The 21,654-nt window shown below is 38.8% G+C and overlaps 1 protein-coding gene across 4 annotated transcripts in view; it reads right to left on the bottom strand.

The window, feature by feature from the left end:
* Positions 1–21,654, bottom strand: part of CLSTN1 (calsyntenin 1) — a 62,009-nt gene that overhangs the window by 9,554 nt on the left and 30,801 nt on the right. Inside the window, exons 3-13 of one of the 4 annotated variants that reach the window (XM_073316578.2) lie at positions 19,974–20,003; positions 18,606–18,801; positions 15,883–16,091; positions 14,565–14,714; positions 14,275–14,460; positions 11,536–11,784; positions 7,717–7,838; positions 6,191–6,353; positions 4,057–4,107; positions 2,516–2,673; positions 1,346–1,494 (exon numbers count right to left, since the gene is read on the bottom strand). In XM_073316578.2, coding sequence (XP_073172679.1) covers positions 1,346–1,494; positions 2,516–2,673; positions 4,057–4,107; positions 6,191–6,353; positions 7,717–7,838; positions 11,536–11,784; positions 14,275–14,460; positions 14,565–14,714; positions 15,883–16,091; positions 18,606–18,801; positions 19,974–20,003 — 1,663 coding nt within the window. The remainder of the gene's footprint in view (positions 1–1,345; positions 1,495–2,515; positions 2,674–4,056; positions 4,108–6,190; positions 6,354–7,716; positions 7,839–11,535; positions 11,785–14,274; positions 14,461–14,564; positions 14,715–15,882; positions 16,092–18,605; positions 18,802–19,973; positions 20,004–21,654) is intronic. The other 3 variants (XM_073316580.2, XM_073316579.2, XM_073316581.2) reach the window with 3 other exon arrangements.

Below are 21,654 nucleotides of genomic sequence, written 5' to 3'. Positions count from 1 at the left end.
CCACTAGGTAAGGCTGCAATACTGGAGAAGTCCTCACAGTGCACACTTGCAATGATCACAACCAAGATTGCCCAACGAGGAAAAATAAAAATCAAACCAGACATTAAGGAAATAACTAACCAGAAATAAATTGAGTAGAAATATAAATAAGACTCGAAATGATGGGTGACATGCCTATTAACACGGCCTGGAGAACTTTGGTCATTAAAGTGGCCAAATGATGCTTTTTTGTTTCATGAAAATACAGATGGATTTAGATGCCTAACTACATAATGGTTCATAATTCACAATTTCATATGCTCTGATGCAAACCCAGGAGAAACTTTTGTTTGTGAAGATTTTTTACACCGGAGCATTCCAAGTTTTATTTTGGGATACTGAGTACGTTCAAACCCAAAACTTGGGTAGGAAGCCAGGAAAATGCATACCCAATGAGAAACATCCCATGAACTACTGTAAAGCAACAATGCCAATGCCAAGAGCTCTGTTTAAGTGTCCAAACAGCATAGCAGTTCCTTTCAATAAACCATCTCATACAGATGCTTGTAGACAGCCACTAGCTGAATCAATGGCCTATAGATTACCAGCATACTCAGAAATATTGTGCATTCTTGTCACCATAAAAAGTCCTGAAGAATGACAGAATACATCCAAAATAGTCTTTTCCTTTTTTTTTTTAAGTTACCATTTTCCAGCCTGACTTTGGTCACCCCCCCTCTGATCAGTGTCTTCAAAGTCATCTGAAACCAGTCTGGAGAAGTTCTGACAGCAATGCTAACAAATATGCAATAGCTCAAGGCACTTAAGGCTGCTGTTCACAGCAAAAAGATTCTGTCCCAAAACACTATTCCAGAAGTTTCATTTGACTTAAGCGGGAATTGCAGGTGCCTAACACCTCTTTTAAAAAAAAAAAAAAAGTCACACCACTTGTTTAGGTACCTAGATACAGATTTGGGCACTTAAATTTGAACACTTTGGCCATAATCAGCATCAAATATCTTACTTTACATCTAGAACAATATTGATCCCTGGATCAGATCCCCCAAAAATGTTACAATACCACTGATATCTAATCAACAGTCCCAAGAAACAGATCAGGATTTTTATGTAACAGAACAAATTTGGTATTGGTAACTGTTCTAAGGGCTGATTCAAAGCCCTCTTTAATCACTGGAAGATTCCCTTTCACCTCAGTACTCAAGGCTCATGAACAAAGCCTTCACAAGTAAAGGTCTGCATTAGTGACCATGTCAATGGCATTGCACTAAAGAATTTTGTTCTAGTTTATTTCTCCAAGTCCCCAATATCCTTATGTATAGATGCATTTTTCTGCACTAGGACATACTTGACATTGCTGGTGATTTTGAGCCTCCGGATTCCAGGTGTTGGGAACTGGCGGGAATTCAGGTAGGAAATATGTTGCATGGCTTTGTCAAACCTGTCAATATCATCCCCTTCCAAGGTCAATGTTGACCGGCTGGGATTCACATTAATCTGAAACCATTCCAAAGAGCAGAAGAAAAATCAAAAAAAGAGATCCAAGTACCAATGTGCTAGAATAATTAAGCCAAAAAGCTCAGCACTGCTTAAACTATTAAGCACTGAGATAATTAGCATTTGTATTCAAAGCAGAAAGAATCATTAGTCACTGGCTTTACAACTCAGTTTAACTTCCCCAATTAGCCTAAAAGTTTAAGTCAAACATTTACAGTATTTCATTATCCAAGAAAAATTCCAGGAATTTGGAACAATGTTGTCACTCTAGTCATCCGAAAGAGATATAGCTAACAAGTCAGGAAAACGTAGCCTTGTTCTCACAGGCCTTGCTACTGAAATAAAATACCTACGCATAAATGAGACCTATTATGTTAAGTTGTTTTGTTAGGCTCCATACGTGTGCGCTTATGCATCCATTTGCATTCTCAAAGGCCACTAGAGGCCAAGCCTACACTAGAAAACTTTTGCTGGTTTATTAATATCACTAGGGGTGTGATTTTTTTTAAACTGCATCTCTATACCACTAACAGTCTTAGTGAAAGGCAGCTATCCTAGCACAAAAATGCTTTAGTTGGTATAGATTATTTCATTTGAGGAACTGGTATAAGATATACTGGAGAAAAAACACTCTTGCTTTTATAAGCTGCATCTATAATATAGCTATTTGGAAAATCTTTACCAGGTCAAGAACGTGCTTTCTTAGGGCTAGTCTACACTAGAAAGTTAGGTTGACCAAATACATCACTCAGGGGTATGAAAAATTCACAGCCCAGAGCAATGTTGTTAAGCCAACCTATGCCCCACTGAAGACAGTGCTAGGTCAACAGAAGAATTCTTCCATTGACCTGCTGACCAAACCTCTCGGAGAGGTGGGTTTACTCCACCAACAGAAGAACCCTTCTGTACTCCAGCAGTGGTGCTGCAGAGCCGTAGCTGTGCCGCTGTAGCATTTCTAGTATAGACAAACCCTTAGTAAATCACGGCAGGTGCATTTCACTTCATCCATATGCACATTTACCTTCATGCCTTTGCCAATGCCGTCTGCAATTTGCAAATCTAATCCTTCCTTGCAGGTATAGAGGCAGTCTATCACCTTCTTGTTCTCCAGTTTACCAGACCGGATCATTAATCCAGCCAGATTGCCTCGGAAAAACTGAGCCATGTGGAGTTCGCCACCTTTATAAAGAGAAGGGGGAAAAAATCTTTATAGACCTTAAACCTTTTCTTTTTATCATCAAATGTGCTTTATTTTACCATTATGTATTCACATGCAAGTTAGTTTATATCCATTCCGGGTATTAAACTTGTGATCATGTTCAAGCACAATGAAAGAATTAAACAGTTCATCATGCATATGGCCCTCAAAACAGACATGTATGGCCATCCTGAACTGTGAAGCAGAGGCTAGTGTTTCCATCACAAATGTTACTTTTGCCTATACAGCGAGGTGGTGTACTTAAAGAAGACCATAGACAGAGCTTATGAGCTCTCTGATGAGACTTTAACCCTAGTGCTGAAATGGTATCTCCTATTGGTCATTAACGCTAGAAAATCAGGAGACACCTATCAGGACAGGAGAAAGTGCAACAAAGTACAATTTATGCTAAACCAAGAACCTGAAGTGTTGCATACATTTTAAACCAGAAGGGATTGTTACAATGATCCAGTCTGCCTAACACAGAGCACAGAATTTCACTTAGTAACTCTTATTTCAAGTTCATCATTGATTGAGCTAGAGTGCAGTTTCAGAAAGACATCCAAGTGATAGAAAAATCCACAGCAGCCCTCAGTAAGTGGTTCCAATAGTTTCCCTCATTTAAAAGTTTCCCTCACTTCCAGACTGAATTTGCCTAGCTCCAACTTCCAGCCCTTGGATCTTGTTATGCTTTTGTTTGCCAAGTTAAAAGTAAGCTATCAGAAATCTTCTCATGTATGTACTTCTACGGCATTCAAGGCAGTTCCAGACCTTACACAAATATTAAGTACCTAAATGTATTCTCTTAGAAATATGTAGTAAATTAAATCTCAAACCAAGACATGAAACCCAGAGAACCACTGAAACTATGTAGAACAATAAAACATTGCAACGTCAGCCAAATGGGAAGAAAAGCTGGTATTTCTGTTGGCTCCAACTGACATTTTTACAGACTTCTGGTCAAGTGAGTACTCCACTGGGAATTCTAGGTGTTATCAAGACATATTGTCCTTTGGGTTACATATAAGATCTATGCAATGATATTTGAATAAAACTGGATAAAAAAAGTGTAGCTAATACTTTGTATTAATGGCTCATTAATTAATGGCTCATATTACACCACTTCACTGCAATCACAATGGTTTCAAGTTTGTCCATGGATGTGCACTTATATGCAGTAAAAATAAAATCAGGAAGTGAAGCATTGGAAATAACAGTACAATGAAAAAACAGCCCAGAAGCAGATTATGTTGGGGTATCAATGGCCAAAATGCAATGCCTGCATTTCATGCTATGGGTGAGATGAAGCAATGTCTTGGCTTAAAAATGAAATAAAAAAAAGTAGTGGAAAATACTCCAGCAACCTGCAGATGTTTCAGGCACAGTTTCATTGTCATTTTCATTTCCTGTATATTCTGTAGAAAAGCAAGACAAAGAATAGGGACAATGGGGAAGGGACCAAGTAGTGAGGGACTTGTAAGTTATTTCTCACACACACACACACACACACACACACCCTTTCACCAAGCATATTCTGCTTATATCCCAACCAGCTCCTCACAACTGGTATGAATTTAATCAGTTTTAGCCTTAGACACAGAGTTGGATTTTCTTATATAAACCATTGCCAAACCCAGCAGCTGGTATACTTCATATTCCCATCTTCACAGGTATGATGGGGAGATTAAAGTCTATGTTAACAGATCTCCTAAGGAAAAAAAGTATTATGGACAGATCAAAAGGAGCCATTACTGACTAATAATTCAGACCAATTTAATAATACTGCATATATTAATTGGCCAATTTTTGAAATTGCAGCTTTTTAGAAGAGTAGTAGACTAAAAATGTTAAAGAGGATTTAGAAAGCATAACTTTAAGGAGGGAAAAGTTTTAAAATCTTCTTTAAATAAATTGGGCTGATCTAGATTATATATAAAGTTTGGTAAAGCAAACAATATTGCTCTCAGGTCAAGACCTTAAGCATTAGTTTCACTCTTGCATAAATTCTTCTCTGACTGAGTTATAATCCTCTTAAAATAAGGTTTTCAATAGAATTTCCTGATAGACCCACAAGTCCTCGATCCCAAAGTTTTAGCATCCCCATTTCAAATCAAGTCCATTACTGGCAACAGCCATGATGGAAGCAGGAAGGAATGAAAGGATTATATAGTGGTGCTAATGCACATCACAACAGGGAACCTCTATGTGGAGACCAAAGGAACACAAATATTAACAGGTAAAAATGATTGGGCTTGTGTTAGGATATAAGAGCCTATATCGAAGCCTTGGAGGATTCCAGACATTTAGCTGGCAAATTATTTCTGGTTTCCCCTTTCACACTGCAGCGCTCTGGAAGCTAGTTACTGCTCCACTTGCTGCTGCACTATAGCAAAACAAAAAGGGATAATCTGAAATCCATCTATATAGCAATAAATGAAGTGAACTGGAACCTCACTAATTCACTCTAATGATTGGGAGACTGGATGCAAGTTAATGAATTTTGCAAATGAGCAAGTATTGAAAAGGTAATAGGCCCCTCACAATATGTAATGCTTATTCTGACCACTTGACTGTCATTTTATCTTTCCAAGGCCTCAAATCTCAGAGAAAAAGAGGCACCATAAGACTCTCCTTACTGCATGCTCTATGAATGTCCTATGTACTGTATGCAGATGCAACAGTTTGACATAAGCTTGCAGACCTATAGTAAAATATCTATGATCTAATACTTGTCTACTAAAAAAGTATTGTTCTATTAGGTCAAGATTTTCTAGCTAGATCAGCAGTTTTCCAACTCGTAAGTAATTTCATCAGTAAGCAAAATGCTTTTTTTAAAAAAAAAAAAAAAGCACTGAACTGAGCAGCCCACTGCAGTGCCTTGGTAATCTACTTCCAATGCTCCATGTTCAGAGGACACCTGCCCCATTTTCTCAGGCTTTTGATGAGCAAGCATCACCAGTAATATAGGCTGTGAATCAGCATTAAGCAGCCTGCAGAGAATCACAATTGAAGCTTAGTTGGCATATAAAACTGCTGCTATTTTTTTCTTTTTATAACCACAAGTGGTAAAATCCTCAAGGGAAAACATTACTGTTACTTAATTAAATCCTCAAATAGAAACATGGCCAAAAATGAGAGCTTGGTTTTTCTAAAGTCTGTTTTCTAACCTAATTTGAAACAAAGGTTCTGCCTAGTAATCTTAAGAATAAAATGTACCTTTGTTAGTATTACCAAAAATGAAACTGACTATACTCCCATAGTTATTACAGAAATCACTTCTTAAGTGAAACCCTGCCTGGCATTTCTAGATGTAAATTTGGTATTTCATATCTACCTATGTGTGATGAGTACAACGGCACTCCAGAAAAGGTGACTAAATTAAAGAAGAAATATGGGATAGTGGGCCAGAGGAAAAAATCTGTAGGAGATGAAAGATTGCTTTTTACATTGCCCTGAAGAGAACTAACCATTCATGGAAATGAGAAAATCAATCATTACCTTGCCAACATGCTCCAACTACCAGCTGAGTTTCTATCTTGGAAGGATGTAGTGGGTAATCCTCAGTCACTGGGAAAGGATCATATGAAACTCCATCTACATAGAGCGTCACTGTTGGAAATTCAACATTGAGGACATAATGATGCCATTCCTTGTCACACACCTGGGAAGAGAAAGACCGGTAATGTTTAAAAACAGAGTTCCAGCACCTTTTATTTCTTAAGTAAAATTTTTTGTCCAAGAAACAATTTTTTTTTTAAGTATATAAATAAAGTTGTGGACAGCAAAGCTGTTTCCAAAGAAGCTTGTCTGTGTTAAATCCATTAATAGTTTCTTCTATTGCCAACAAAGGAAAGTTGCAAAGTCACCATATGGGCAAATATTTCTGTGCAATGAATTTAATTTTTACAAAACCTGTAACACAGCACAGCCGAAATCAGAAAAGAAAAGTACTCACTGGAGTACATTTAGTACACTGCCATATTAAAACACTATTTGAAAAATTTTGATCCTGTTCTGCTGAAGTATTCTGTGTAATATATAAATATGGCAATTTCGGAAAAAAAAAAAAAAAAAGAGTCCCAAGCCAAAATCAGAGATCTTTAATAATGGAAGCTGGTTGCAATTATGGGAATGTTGTCAACTCACTATACCTATGCACAAGGCCATTTTATAATCACAGCAGCATATGCCAGTATGTGAAGAATGCTAGAAAGTTACTAATTGTGTGGTTACATTCCAGCATCAGAAATTCAGATGTGTCTTACTGCTTATATAACTGGCAGCAAACAAACAGATCCTCAACATTAGCTGGAAGCAGTTAAAGGAACCTCTATATGAGAGCTATTAACCACACAAATTTACTTATTTTGCTCACATTTATTGGTCCAATAAAAAAAAAATTAAACTCTCTAATGTTAGTCTTCCTGATCATGACTGCTACCAATATTACAAAAATTGCTTTACCAATAAGTCAGTTTGCTTATCTAACACCAGCAATGCACATGGTGTCAGGAAAATTTTTCTTCCAGTGTGCAAAATTAAAAAACAGTTTATCTTATTACATTCTCTGGCTACAAAAAAGTCATATGCTCACAAGTACTTAATTGTTATAAACACATGGGAATACTTGCAAGTACAATGGTCATTCATTTTTTATTGTGTTCAATGGAGACAAGTTCCACCAAATCTGGTTCCTATCTTTTAAACACTTAATTTACTCACCTAAAGTTAGTTTCTACCACCCTTACTCATACAGAATTGAACTGTATTCCATAACTAATCCCCATTGACTTCCTGAGGGACACTACAGAAGCAAGATGTAACTCTACATGAATAAGGATAGCAGAATATGGCCTTGAAACTTTAGAACTATAAAACACAGTTCAGTTTATTTTAGTAAACTGTGGAATAAGGAGTTTGGATTGCCACAAAGACTTAATTTACAAGTAAAACTATCATGCTGTTTTAGGCTCCTATGGATACTTAAATTGTAATTTCTTAACAAGTACCCTTTTCATACTCACCTGGTTCAGTTTCCAGTGGAATTCCGCAGGTTTGTAAGTTTTTCCCTCTGAAGGATCTTGGCGGAAGAGGAAAACAAGTCGGCAATTGTGTGCATAAAGAGAGTAGTGGTGCCGGTTCATATCTGCACAAAAGGTTACATTAATGTTACTCTTTCCCATTGCCCTGTGCCCTAAAACTCTAGAACTGGAAACGATAGTTGAGAATTCACGTAACCCTAAACTACATGACTGATATGTGAATGTGCTATTAATACCGTCCTACAGAATAGTATTAAGCTTCACAAATGAGAGCACGAGACAGATTTAAAATAAATCAAGCATGCTATAGCTTCAAGGGAAAAGAAGTGCCCAGGAAGGAGTTTTAGGTCATCCATTCCTAAACAATCCAACAGTAATACTGATAACATCATAGCTAATAAGACACATGTTCTTCCTTCCCCATCCTAACCAAGGACTAGGACTGAAGCATCACAGGGGTAAGCCTACCAATAGGAGAAAATCGAACAAAATTCAAATTGTGGGTAGTGAAAAATCTTCTGTTACCAATTAAACAGCATATCTTGCTGGTAATTAACACCATTTAACATGTTTGGGGGGGGAGGGATAGCTCAGTAGTTTGAGCACTGGCCTGCTAAACCCAGAGTTGCGAGTTCAATCCCTGAGGGGGCCGTTTAGGGATCTGGGGCAAAAATTGGGGATTGGTCCTGCTTTGATCAGGGGGTTGGACTAGATGACCTCCTGAGGTCCCTTCCAACCCTGAGATTCTATGATTCTATGTATAATAGCACTATAGGTAGGAAAGATGCTTCACGAGGATATTAAACACATATGGTCCATGCCCTAAAGAATTAACAATCTAAACCAGGGTTTCTCAAACTTCACTGCACCGTGACCCCCTTCTGACATAAAAATTACTACATGACCCCAGGAAGGGGGACTGAAACCCAACTCTCACCGCCCTTGGTGGGGTGGCCAGAGCTGAAGCCCAACCCCTGCTGCACAGGGGGTGGGTGGACAAAGCCAGGAGGGGGGCCAAAGCTTGAGTGCTTCAGCCCAGGTCGGGGGAGACTGTAACCTGACCCCCGCTACCCAGGGCTGAAGCCTGACTACTGCTGCCCAGGGCTCAAGCCCTCAGGCTTCAGCTTCAGCCCTAGGCAGTGGGACTCCTGCTTCAGGCCCCAGCAAGTCTAACATCAGCTCTGGCAACCCCATTAAAATGGGGTTGCAACCCACTTTGGGGTCCTGACCCACAGTTTGAGAACTGTGGATCTAAACTAAATATAAAAGGAAGATGTTGGGAGATACAAGGAAGTGAGAGTGAGGATGAAGTAATTTTAATTCAGGTTACCCATATCTTGCATAAATCAGCCAAGGAGGGAGAGAAAGGAAAAGCCCCAAACCTTGTAGTTTCCCATCCCAACAACACAAATGTATTATGAATAGAAACATATTATGATTAAACATAAGAGACCTAGTTTTTTTAAAAAAAGAAACTGTATAATATCCTGCTGAAAAGAAGATGAAAGGGATTCATAATTTCAGAAATTATCAACCTCAAACAATACTGGAATATGCATAACTGCGCAGAAAAAGCAGTCTGTTTTGGAGATATGCTGCATACCACCTCTGTACACCTCCCTCCCCTGTTAAAATAGGGCACAACTCTGAACTAAGTTTATTTTTTCTCATTCAAATTACTTCAAGGATTCCAATAATTCCAAGGATTCTTTGTTGATCCTGATACTCTCAAGCAAACACACACAAAAAAGTTTCAAAGAATGATCTTTGCTACTAGGTAGACAGTATCAGCAGTAGGTTGAAAAATATTTCTTAGATCAGATGTAAAGAGATGTCTCTCTCTCTTTTGATCAAATTCAATTCTGTTAATGATAGGGGGCCTTGTTTTGTTTTGCTTTGCTTGTATTTTTGGCTTGGCTTCCTTTGAGAGACCAGACAGCTTGTTACCCAGAAAGCCTTCTCCTAAAAATCACTGAACAAATCCCCTGCTCTAGCTAACAGAGGCAAGAATCTTGTACTCTATCAGCAAGCAATTACAAAAGAAGAGTTATCAGATATTCTTTTGTACCAATACAGTGACATTGCACACCATATACTTTGTAAAAATATGTTTATGAGTATAAATATGATGTAACTGGAATATGCTTCAGGCAAAAGGTCTCTTGTAAAGTATCATATAACCTACTGAATATATTCCTCTTATTTGTGTGCATGTATCATTCTTGTATCTGAAACTAGGAATATGAAATATAAACTCTGAGGTCCTACTGTAATTATGCAAAGTGTGGGCCATTAATGGTGGTTTAGAATCTTGATGGCTCTCACTGACTAGGACAATTGGTTGTAAATGGTTTCTTTACTTGCAAGCCTTCCTGTATATGTGCGGACCAGCCCTGGAAGAATGGAGGGGGTCTCACAGGACAAGTGAATGTGTCACCTGATACTGGAATCCATCTTAAACCTGGTGCTTTTCCATTTAGAAGGAGGGGTGGGAACCCAGAGAGACAAAAGATTCCTGCCTTGTGCCAAACAAAAGGGGTCCCAGTCATGAGAAAGTCCCTGCTTTTCACCCAAAACGCCTGTAGAAACTAACAAGGACTGTACCAGGGGAAAGGATTGGGCCCAGACTAGGAAGTAGTCGAGTCTGCGAAAGAAACCTATTGGAACATCTGAGAGTGAGATTTATTTGTAATCAGTTTCTTAATGTATTAAGCTTAGACTTGTGTGTTTTGTTTGATTTTGCTTGGTAACTTACTTTGTTCTGTCGGTTATTACCTGAAACCACTTAAATCCTACTTTTTATACTTAATAAAATCACTTTTGTTTATTGATATACCCAGAGTAAGTGATTAATACCCAGGGGAGGCAAACAGCTGTGAATCTCTCTCTATCAGTGTTATAGAGGAGGGACAATTTAGGAGTTTAACCTGTATAAGATTTATACAGAGTAAAACGGATTTATTTGGATTTTGGATCCCATTGGGATCTCGGTGCTGGAGATAGGTGACCTGCTGAGCAGTTTTTGGTTAAAGTCTGCAGCTTTGGGGGCATGGACCAGACCTTGGTCTGTGTTGCAGCAAGCTAGCATGTCTGGCTCAACAAGGCAGGGTTCTGGAATCCCAAGCTGGCAGGGAAAATGGGCTCAGAGGTAAATTCAGCATGACAGGCGACAGTCCCAAGGGGGTCTCTGTGACCGAACCCATCACAAATACTGTCTTCAAAACGGTGTTTGAAGCATTCACAGAAACTATTCAAAGGATAAGAGCAGCTTCACCATGGAGGGGGTGGAAGGAGAGGGAGAGAGCTATTTTCCCCTAGAAGCAAATATTCCACATTCAATCCTCTTTAAAAAAAAAGAGAACAGAACAGAACAGTGAGGATCCATATTGCTAAACCTACTGCATATAGCCTCATGATAGTCATGACGTATCAAGAATGAGTTTCAAATCACACAATCTAAACAGATTGTACTGCCAGATCAATTGGTATATCACAATGGCTAAAATCTCTACAGTATAAAGAAACTGGTATTAAGTTCCCTTTATCTACACGAAAACTAAATACTCTAAGGGCTTGTCTACACAGGAAAATTGATCAGTAGAACTACAGCTGTATAATTATACTGTTCTAGCTATGCCAATATAACTCCCTACCTGGATATTACTCCAGAATAAAAGTGAGTTTTTCAGCGTGGCTTGTTGCTTCCAAAGTGAATCTAATCTAGAAGAGCCTTGAGTGACCTGCAACAAATATATCACCAAAACCAAAGAGAGACTGTTTACAATTGAAGTATTTACAAACCTGTTTTGTCTGAATTGCAGAGTACTGTCTCCTTCTCCTTGGTACTAGGCCCATGCCTCATCCACACCGAAATCATAAAGGGCTCTTTTAGATTGACTGTGACAATGCCATCTGGAATCTTCACAGCTTGAGTGCCATTAAATTCAAAGACTTGGTCACTGTCATGGCCATTATCAGTAGGAAGTCCTATTGTCCAGTTAGCAGTGCTACTTGGAGGGGGAAGCAGCTCAGCTGTGCCAGAGGAAACACCTACAATAAAAGTATATTACTAAAAACACACAGAAGGAATCTAAGAATTGGTGTCAAACCAAATTGTTTGTTTGTTTTGATTGCTAACCTTTCAGCATTAGCTGTAAGAATCCTGTATTAGTGTCATGCACCAAGCAATTTTAAATTAAATTGCAATGTAGTTAAACATGGTCAAGCCTAACAGCTTTGAATTACTTGTTCCAGCCATTTAACCTCTTGGTAGACATCCAATGTAGCAAACAATGTTTGCTCTCTAGGCTTTGCCTACCTAGAGCCTCCTTGTCACTGTTTATGCTAGGAGTCATAATATCATACATTAAGGCATTTTACTTCCTGAATTCCAGAGCCATGAGGATGACACCACTTTTCTCCTGTTATAACTCTTTACCAGTCTTGAGATCTTTACTTCTTCTGGTTAAAGAGGGCTGGATGAGATTCCCTTTGGAGCCCAAATCAGTCACAAGAATGGCCGTTTAATCATGCAAAATATCCACTCCCTAAAAGAAGCTCAGCATTCTGTTTACTCAGAACTCCAAATCCAGGGTAACTGATGTCACAGTGAAGCACACCAGACTTCTGCATTGATTAATAGTGCCAGCAGCTCAGGAACTGCCACAATATTAAGTAAAGTTCACAAATATGGATGTTATTGGTTAAAGTTTCAGCAGATAATAAGACTGCTGCACACACGTATCCACCTAAAACCTACATACAAGTCAAGTTCAGCCCCTGAGTAAGCAGAATTGCTCATGTAAAACTTACACCATTATAAAGACAATAGTGTAAAGAGGAGAGATGATAAGGGACAGAGAATAAGTTTAAGCCTTATCTATACTACACAGTTTTGTCAGCAAAAGGCAGCTTTTGCTGACAAAACAGTAGAGATGTACATACTATAATGCTACTTTTGTTGGCAAAACTCTTGTTTTGCCGACAAAATAAAGCCACCTTGACAAGGGACATAGAGCTTTTCGCAGCAAAGTTAAAGAGACAAAGCACTGGTGTAGACACTGCCATTCATTATGTCGCCATAATTGGCCTCCCCCACTATCCCACAATGCCCACCATGACCACTCTGCTCACTGTTTCGAACTCTGCCACACTGCATACAGCTACGCAGGCATGCGCCTCTCCGTTTTTAAATCTCTGGGAAGTTCTGACAGCTAAGCATATGGCAGCAAATAGCAAATCATTAACCCAAAATCCTGCTTTCCCCAGGCAACAGGAACACAGGGGCAGACAGGCTACAGGCTGGAAGGGGGAGGGGGCAAGGACAACTGCTGTGCAGAGCCAGGGAGGGAGGCAGTGATTAATATGGGGGGGGAAGTGTCCCCCTCTCCCTGCCGCAGGACTGGTTGCTCCAGCCTCTGTCTGAACTTAAAGAGACAGCACACCGACACACTCACTCTCCCCCCAACACACACACAGTATCTCGCACATACACACTCCCCCAGTACATGCTAGTTTGTCTCTCCCCCACAAATACTCTCCCCCAACACGTCAGTTGAAAAGTGGCTGGCAATCTAGTTGGATGCACATGGAAGATGGGATTGAGAAATCTGCATCATGTGATGCTATACCTGCCCCATGAGGCATTGCAAATCCTTCCCAAAGCACCCTGCCGCCAGTTGCACACAGAGGGATAGCTACCCACAGTGCACTGCTCTCTGTGTCAATGCAAGAGCTGCTAATATGGATGCGCTCTGCCGACACAGTGAGCACAGTGCAGACATGCAACAGAGGCATAACTTTTGTCGACGAAACTGTAGCGTAGACATAGCCTCAGTTAACATTTTGGGAGGAGAATTTCCTTCTCACACCCAATGAGACGGTTTGGCAACATATTATAAGCATATGGCCAGACTTCCAGAGGTGCTGAACCACCCACAGTCTTGGGTGACTTCAACTGAAGGTGCTGAACATCATTGACAGACTGGCCCATAATTTCTATCCTTTCATTTTGCATCGGAGGGGCTCACGAATTTTAATCCTCCTAATCAGAGCATAGGTGAATGCAAAAGGGCCCTCTAGCCCCTATGCAACAGAGCATAGATTTAGCTGGTTTAAGTGAAGTCCTTCATTCCAGGACTTATTTTCTCCACTTTATAATCCATCTCTTCATCACGGCCTCTGAAAAGACACCCCCACATTTGTCCTGCATCTTGAAAAATAGGCAGTTTTCAATAATAATGAACATCCACACACACCCCCAGTCATTCAATTCTGGAGCATTTTTCACCAGTAAGAGAAATTACTGCCCAAAATAGGAGAATAGGGAGGTTAAAAGGGGACTACAATATGATTCTTCTTCCTCTGATGAGATAGTCATTTGAAAACATCAAGTTCAGTCAGACTCACCAAGTATATAAAGGTCTGCTAGATAAGATTTTGGGGCAACTTTTGTACTGACTCGTTATTGAGTCTGCCCATTCGTTTGATATTCCTTATTCTGACTTTTACTCAGTTTCAAACCAATCAATGCATTCTTACCACAGAGTCTGTGAAGGGATTTCTCAGAGTAAGTATCTCTGTCACAACCTTTCCCAATATGATTAGTCTCTAGTTCAACTGTTGCTTGTATAGAAGTTATGGGTTCATCACAGGTCTCCAAATGTATATTAGGGAATAGAGCCAGAGAACCAGTCCCAGGCTCATATTCCATTCTTTTGCTCCAGCCTGTATATCCACACAAAGAAATAAGATTAGAGATCTCTGGTGTTTACCAGTGTTTAACTGCAGTAAAGTAATAGCAGCTGGTGAAAGGAGGGGATTGAACTAACCTTGCCAGCCAGGCTTGCATGTAGGCTTAATGCTAATCTTCACCAATACATCCTCAGCAGCTCTTTTCTTCCCACAGTCATATGCAGTCACTGTAAGCTTATATTGGTGCTCCTTGCCATAGTTTAACTTTTCTGTATTTTTTATATAACCTGGCAAAAGTGGAGAGCCAATTAACAGCAAATATATGTTCATCTTTTAGACTCAGCTTCATTAAGTATACTTTTTTCCCCTCCAGGTGCTAAGACTTGGATAGTAACATGTAATTAAGCTTTAATTAACCCTTCCCTCAATTTATGTGGGTGTAATACCCTAAACAGCAAACTCAATTCTTTAAGATTAAATCCAGAAGATTAACACAAATAAATACAGCAGCAGATGCAGTCTTAGCACTGTCTTTTTGCAGCTCATTATGTTAGTGTAAATCTTTCAATAAAACCAAAGATTTAACTGTCTGCAGATGAGGAGTGAGAACTCTAACGGTATGTGGCCTTCACAGTTCAGGGAGCAAGTTAAATTTGTACTTTTCATTGACCACAGCATCCTCCACTCCATAGTGTAACCTCTCAAGCCCTCTCTGTCTTAAATAAGGTTTTACATGGTGTTTTCAAGCTTTATAGAAAGTTTATTTGTAAAACCAATCCTAAATACGGAAGAACAGTTATAGAAAGAAAAACCATCTTAACAGCTGGTTTAGAACATGGTATATCTACATTGCTGTTTTTAAAAGACAAAACAGCAGCAGACCATAGGCTCTGTACTTCATGGTTAACATCCCATAAGACCTGAACTTGGCACCAGCTTCTTCAATAAAGCCCACAATTAAACATGCTACAGAAGTTTGAAAAAGACTGTCCTTCCTGACCAAAACAGCAAATGCCTTAGAAACTGCTCTCTTTGGTCCCTGGGTTCTAAAATATTGGCGGGGGGGAATATGGATGGCGCGCTGGACACAGACACAACACTTTCCAACAAAATAAAATTTCAGAAGCAGCAAACACTTGAAGTCACTGCTATTTGAGTGTGGCACTGAATGTAGACTTGTGGAAGCTAGATATGTTAGACAGGTGAAATAGCGAGGTTCATACTAACGGTGAAAGACAACCTACCTTATATTATATACAGTTCAAATAGGACTCTAAAATGCTCACAAAAACATGTCTGCTCAGTTACACTGTAGAACTAGATTATAAAATGGAGTGATTTAAGTTTGTAATAGAATACTCTGAAGCACTAATTTTATTTTGACATTGACCAAATTTGAAACATTATTCTAAAGTACCACTTTAGAACAATTTCTCCCCCCTCCTTGGTTCTTACCATCTTTGTCAACAGCAAAGGGAACATCTGGAGTTACAATTTCATAGGTGCATATCTGGCTGAACTGGGGAGAACAATCTGCATCCACAGCTTCTACTTTCAGGATGTTGTCATACCTCTTCCCCTCAATAACTGTTGCTTTGTAGGACTTCTCTTTAAACACTGGAGCATACTCGTTAACATCATTCACCTGAATATGTACTGTTGCTCTGGAGAAGAGACAGAATGGTCAGCTTTTAACACTGGGTGAAATAGGAATGTTAGAGAGCTGCCATTCAACTAACATAGGAATGTCAGTTGAAATCTGGGGGTATGCTGGGGATCTGGGTGCTTGTGGTTCATCTGGGTGGCCCAGGAGCAGGGGGAGTGGGGGTCTGGCTCAGCACAAGTGTCTGGATGCATGGCTGGTGGGCGAGCAGCTCCGTGTACAGTGATTCCTCCCCCTGTAGCTGAAGGAGCGATCAGAAAGTAATTTTTCTGTAGGGAAGCAAAGAAATCTACAGGGGACATAAATCCTGCACATGCACAGTGGTGCAGAATTCCCCCAGGAGTAATAAGTCCTTAACACCCCTGTGCAATAAGTAAGTTATTGCCATTTTACAGAGGAAAAGGGAGGCAAAGAAAGGTTAAAAAACTAAAATTTGTGGCAAACTGGGAATAAAACCTCAATATCTGATTATTAATTGTGTGCTTCAAACACGCTACTATCCCTTTCTGCTATCATGCACCATCAGATAGCAAGCTTATACTACACCTAATATTATGTTTTAATTAACAATTTGTTATGGAAAACAAATATAAAATGACAATTAGAAGTCAGGCTTCAGACTACTGGCTCAATCAAGAACATTAGACTAGTTTTGTTTCAATAAGAATATATAAAGTTGTGTAAGTCAGCTAAAACAAAATTAGCTCTTTTTTTGTAGGGGGAAGTGAAAGGTCAGAGATTATGAAAATAGCAGAAAACCCATCTAAAATATTTTATCATGAGCCAAGTAATCCCAGAAAGTCTGGGACACAGTGCCTTTCCTCTTGCACTTGTCACAGTGTGTGCGTAAATACAGAATGGAAAAATGTGTCAATGAAGAAAACAACAAAGAGCAAAGTGTGAATCATGGAACAAGTGTCAGGAATGTAAAAACATTAGAGAGAAACATTTTATTAATGCCTCCGTCCTCCAGAAGTAAATATTTCTAATGCTTACCTAAGAGTTTCTCTTTTAAAAAGGGGGCTTATTTTAGCCAATATGGCCAACAAATGCAGTGCAAAGAGACTCACTAGACATTTAAATTTCCTTTAATGCAGGATACATTTTCATCAGCAGGAAGAGATTAACTTTATTGCCACACATCAGTTAAGGAGATTCAGGATAGTACATTCTCAATAATTTGTATGAGAGTAACATATTTCAACACCAAGAGAACAAGTAATACAGAGCTGATGACTAAGAGCCTAGCCACCCACAAAGTGAAAGTGCAGTTTTTGACACCGGGGGTGAGTTTAAGCAGTCATTTATTGATGCTCTAGGAAGCAAGTATCACAGTGCTGTTGCTTTTTTACCCATGCACTGGGCTTGCTCTAAACTGTTGACTCCGCTTGTCTTCCCTTTTGTATCTAGGGAATGTTCCTTTTGGTGGGAACTGGCATTTACATTTTGTGTTTGGTATCAGAAGGGTAACAGTATTAGTCAGGATCTGTAAAAGCGGCAAAGAGTCCTGTGGCACCTTATAGACTATAACGTGCCACAGGACTCTGCCATTTTGTGTTTGGTCCATCTCCTGCAGCAATGGGGAAAAGTGGCTGAAAATTGCAAATTCTACTACAAAATGAACAGCTGCTGTGCAGAGGGAGTCACATGAAGCCACACTTTACAGAGGATAGAATTCCACCCAGTCTCTGAAGTGGTTTGTAATCTTTTCCTTTTGAGTATTTCTTCAATAGTTGATTGTATTATCAAATATTTTGTTTACCTAAATATCACTTTTCCTACAGCATCTTTCCCTACAAAAAGGCTTCCCATGCTTGTATCCCCTTTAACTTAGGTAAGATATATAGCTAGGAAAGTAATGACATCTCCTCCTGACCCAATCCTCATCTTGTTTATGCCCTTCTTCCCTGAGCACTACCAGTAGTCTGCCACATGCTGTACAGATGTTTCTTCCAAAGTGCTGTATTATTTTTAAAGCAGATGTTACTATGTGGTTATTTCCTTTCCATCTACATAAAGAGCAGATTGCTCTGGTATTGTTGTTTTAATCTAGAAAGAGAGGAATCTTAAACCAACAATTTGATTTTCTATTCAGGCTGCTTGGAAATTATAGAAACATGTGTTCCTTTATCCCTCCACAATACTAACACCTATTGGAGAGATTTTCTTTGGACTACTCTTTCAGCTCAGTTTCCCTTGGAGGTCCTTGCTCTCATGGGATTCTAACTGCTTTCCTCAGTATTTCCAATTTAGCCTAATTTAGCACATTAGTTTCCTGTGGAACATCCGGAGGTGTCAATATGTCAAAGGACAAATAAGTCACTACACCCTAGAATTTACGTGTAGCGACTTCAAAGCAATTCTCGTTTTGCTTTGAACCACTTGCATTAATATAATTTTTAAGCCTTCAGAATCACCTGATTTACGTTCATTTCAAATATACAGACTATAGGCCACATCAATCAGAAGACTACTTAAACTGAAATTCCCCTCAGCCACCCTCAGATTTACTTACTTGTGGGATTTTTTTGCATTAGCGCCATCTGGTCCTTTTCCACAATCATAGGCCTGGATGGTGAATGTGTAGTCCTTCTGTAGTTCACAATCAAGTTTCTCTTTAGAGCGTATTATTCCCTCACCAGTGGATTTATCCACTACCACAGCATCAAAGGGGACATTTTGCCCATGAATTTTAAATCCACAAATCTCACCTAGAGATTCAAAGCAGCACAGGTTAGAATTTCAGTCAGAAACCTCTCCATGCATTTTCAAATGTAAATGACTCAGTATTTTGCAGCCAGGGATTTGTGAGGGTCTGTGGACAAAGCAAGAGCACTGTGCTTTAAAATGGGTGAGTTCCGAGAAATTTAGTAAAAAAAAGCATATGTCTGCCTTCCAAGCAACTTGTTTACTTTGCATCCATTCATGCAGGAATACAAAAGAGAAACGTAGACAGGCATTTCACAGGAGTACTTGAGATAGCTCTAGGGTAAGAGTAGATCTTATGAGAGCATACAGCCAAGGCCACTGGTAATATCTTCTATGCCAAGCTACTGGGAATAGCTGAGCAGCTTGTTTACTTTGACCAAAGCAGAAGGTTAAAATGCACATTTACGAGTTGAGAGGTGAAGAAGCTTCAGGTAGAGGTTCAGCACCACAATTACAGAAATTCTGTCAACAGGTCAAAAGGACAAAGTCTTCCTGTGCAATGTACCTGGCTAAAATTAGGGAATCAAAATAAACTACTGAATGACAAAGGTAGAAATACCAACTTTTCAGGCATCCATTTCAACGCTGTCTACTAATATACCAATTATGTTAAATCTTGACAGTTATTTCATGTAGAGGGATTTACTAGATATTCCTTTCTAGTCAGACTTTTCTTTCTAACAGACCTAAAAAAGAAACCTAGAAAGTAAATCACTTTCATTATGTCTAAAACTATTTATAAACTGGATTATAAATCAGATCTACTATTACTACTTAATCATATAGTGAGGAAAGTGTATTGCAGGTTGTGGCTATGTTTTGGCAATTATATTACTTCTTCAAAAAAATGTGTGGGAGAAACCTAAGATGCCCCAAAAATGTAAGCTACAAGTGAAAGTACTATTTTTTAACCAAAGCTTAATTGCAGTGTTCATATATCCTAAATATAATCCCAAACAGTTCAAATGGATGTCTGATTTAAAGATATTTCTAACCAAGGGTTTGGCTACATAACAGTTTCTATCAATATATTTTAAAATAGAAAAAAACTGGGAGAATAAAATGGGGGTAAAAGAGCATGACAGGATCTTCTGTTTAGGTGCTGATTCCCCATTTCATAACCAAAGTTAGTGGGTTAATATTCATAAAAGGGATAGAAAGAACCCTTTATCACCTTCTTTGGTGACTGTCACCTCAAAACTCTCTAAAGGGAGAAAAGATAAACCCAAGTCAGTAATACAGGAAAGACTGAAGAGGGAGCAAATAAGGAAAAAGTCAAAGATGCACACATTACACAGAAAAGCTTTGGACAAAATTGTATGAACAAATTCCAGTGGTCTTAACTGTTACAAATCTAGAGCCTCATTCACTAATGTGATTTAACCTCAGCCTTTAGTTTATCATACACTGGAATTCTCAGGTTAAATTAATACTTGCTTTCAGATTGTAAAAAGATTTCATATTCCCTTATTGGGTACTGGTGATAAAACTGGATATTCATGTATTAAACAGGTAGATACTAAGTGAACTTCTGTGTTTTTGCAGAACTCCATCAAGTTGAATTCTCACTGAACTTAGCGTACACTAGTCTCTCTATTTAAGGGATACATCCTGAATAGGGGTTTGGCTTTTTAAAATTTTACTTAACGTTATTATCCCCACTTCAGGTTTCTAAAGTTTTTTTTAAATCTAATTTACATTTCACCATTAATGAAGTTTATTTACAGTTAACATTTCTCACAGCTTGAACAATGCAAACATTCATCAGTTTCACCACCAGGTTTTCATACTAAATGATGCAATGTATGGGGTTGCAGACAGCAAAGATTTCTTCATTGCCACCGGATTTTTATGTGTCCTGAAAACATTTCTATCGGTATAGGTTCTATAATAACTTGTGTTCGCAAATTAAGTTCAATGTCAAATTTAACTTCACAGTATTTCTTTAATTCAGGACTTAAAATGAACATTTATGTTAACTTAAGCAGCGTACTCAACGTAAAAAAAGCTTTAACTTGGGAAGACCTTTTTCCCCACCCCCTCCCCATTTTTTCATACCCTCAAGTATATTTTCCAGACTTAATGAACAAGGAATAATTTCCACTCCTCTTACCCAGCCACACTCAGCCGCTTAACTTCTTGAATCTGGACACATGATTACTAGATACAGCTGACAGTATGCTTTATCCAAATAGAAATTATAGTATTAAACTATGAACTTGCACTTGTTACACACTGTTGAACATTACACTTTTGACTACTATGATCTTTGATCTGAAATACAGTTACAGAAAAAGCCGACTCTTAATATGCAAGTCAAGTGGAACCAGTGTTAATTCTCATTTATTTTAGTAATACATAAGTGTGCAATAGTAAACTTCTAAATATTGGCTCTAAAAAGAGATTATCTATGCAGCAAACAGACCAATGCTATGTTTATAAGTACAAGAAAAAATATTGGTTCAATACTAAAGCACACGTATCCTACAGGATAAAGGAAAAATTACTGCAGAATGCCTCACTTTTAAATAGTGGATCCTTATTATAAAGGAGCTAGTTTCTGAAATCACCTCTTATGAAGTTATCCCTGAAGACCACAGGTTTATAATCAGCTCCTTATTTTAAATGCACCAGGTTTATGATCCCCTAGGGCTTCCGTACAAACTATTCCAAGGTATTTTACATAAGTATAATCCTGAATTTTAAGGTATTTTTAACGGCATGATTATTCAAAAAAACCTGGACGCTTCTTAAATTCCTGGCTAAAGCTACAGAAAAATGACTATAACACAACTGCATGCTTTTAAGTACTGAGCACACCCCACCTAGGGAGTCAAGCATTCTGTGCAAGGCAT

This window comes from Lepidochelys kempii, chromosome 18 (assembly GCF_965140285.1).
Source record: "Lepidochelys kempii isolate rLepKem1 chromosome 18, rLepKem1.hap1, whole genome shotgun sequence".
NCBI classification, from domain to species: domain Eukaryota; kingdom Metazoa; phylum Chordata; order Testudines; family Cheloniidae; genus Lepidochelys; species Lepidochelys kempii.
This window is presented reverse-complemented; position numbering and strand designations above follow the sequence as displayed.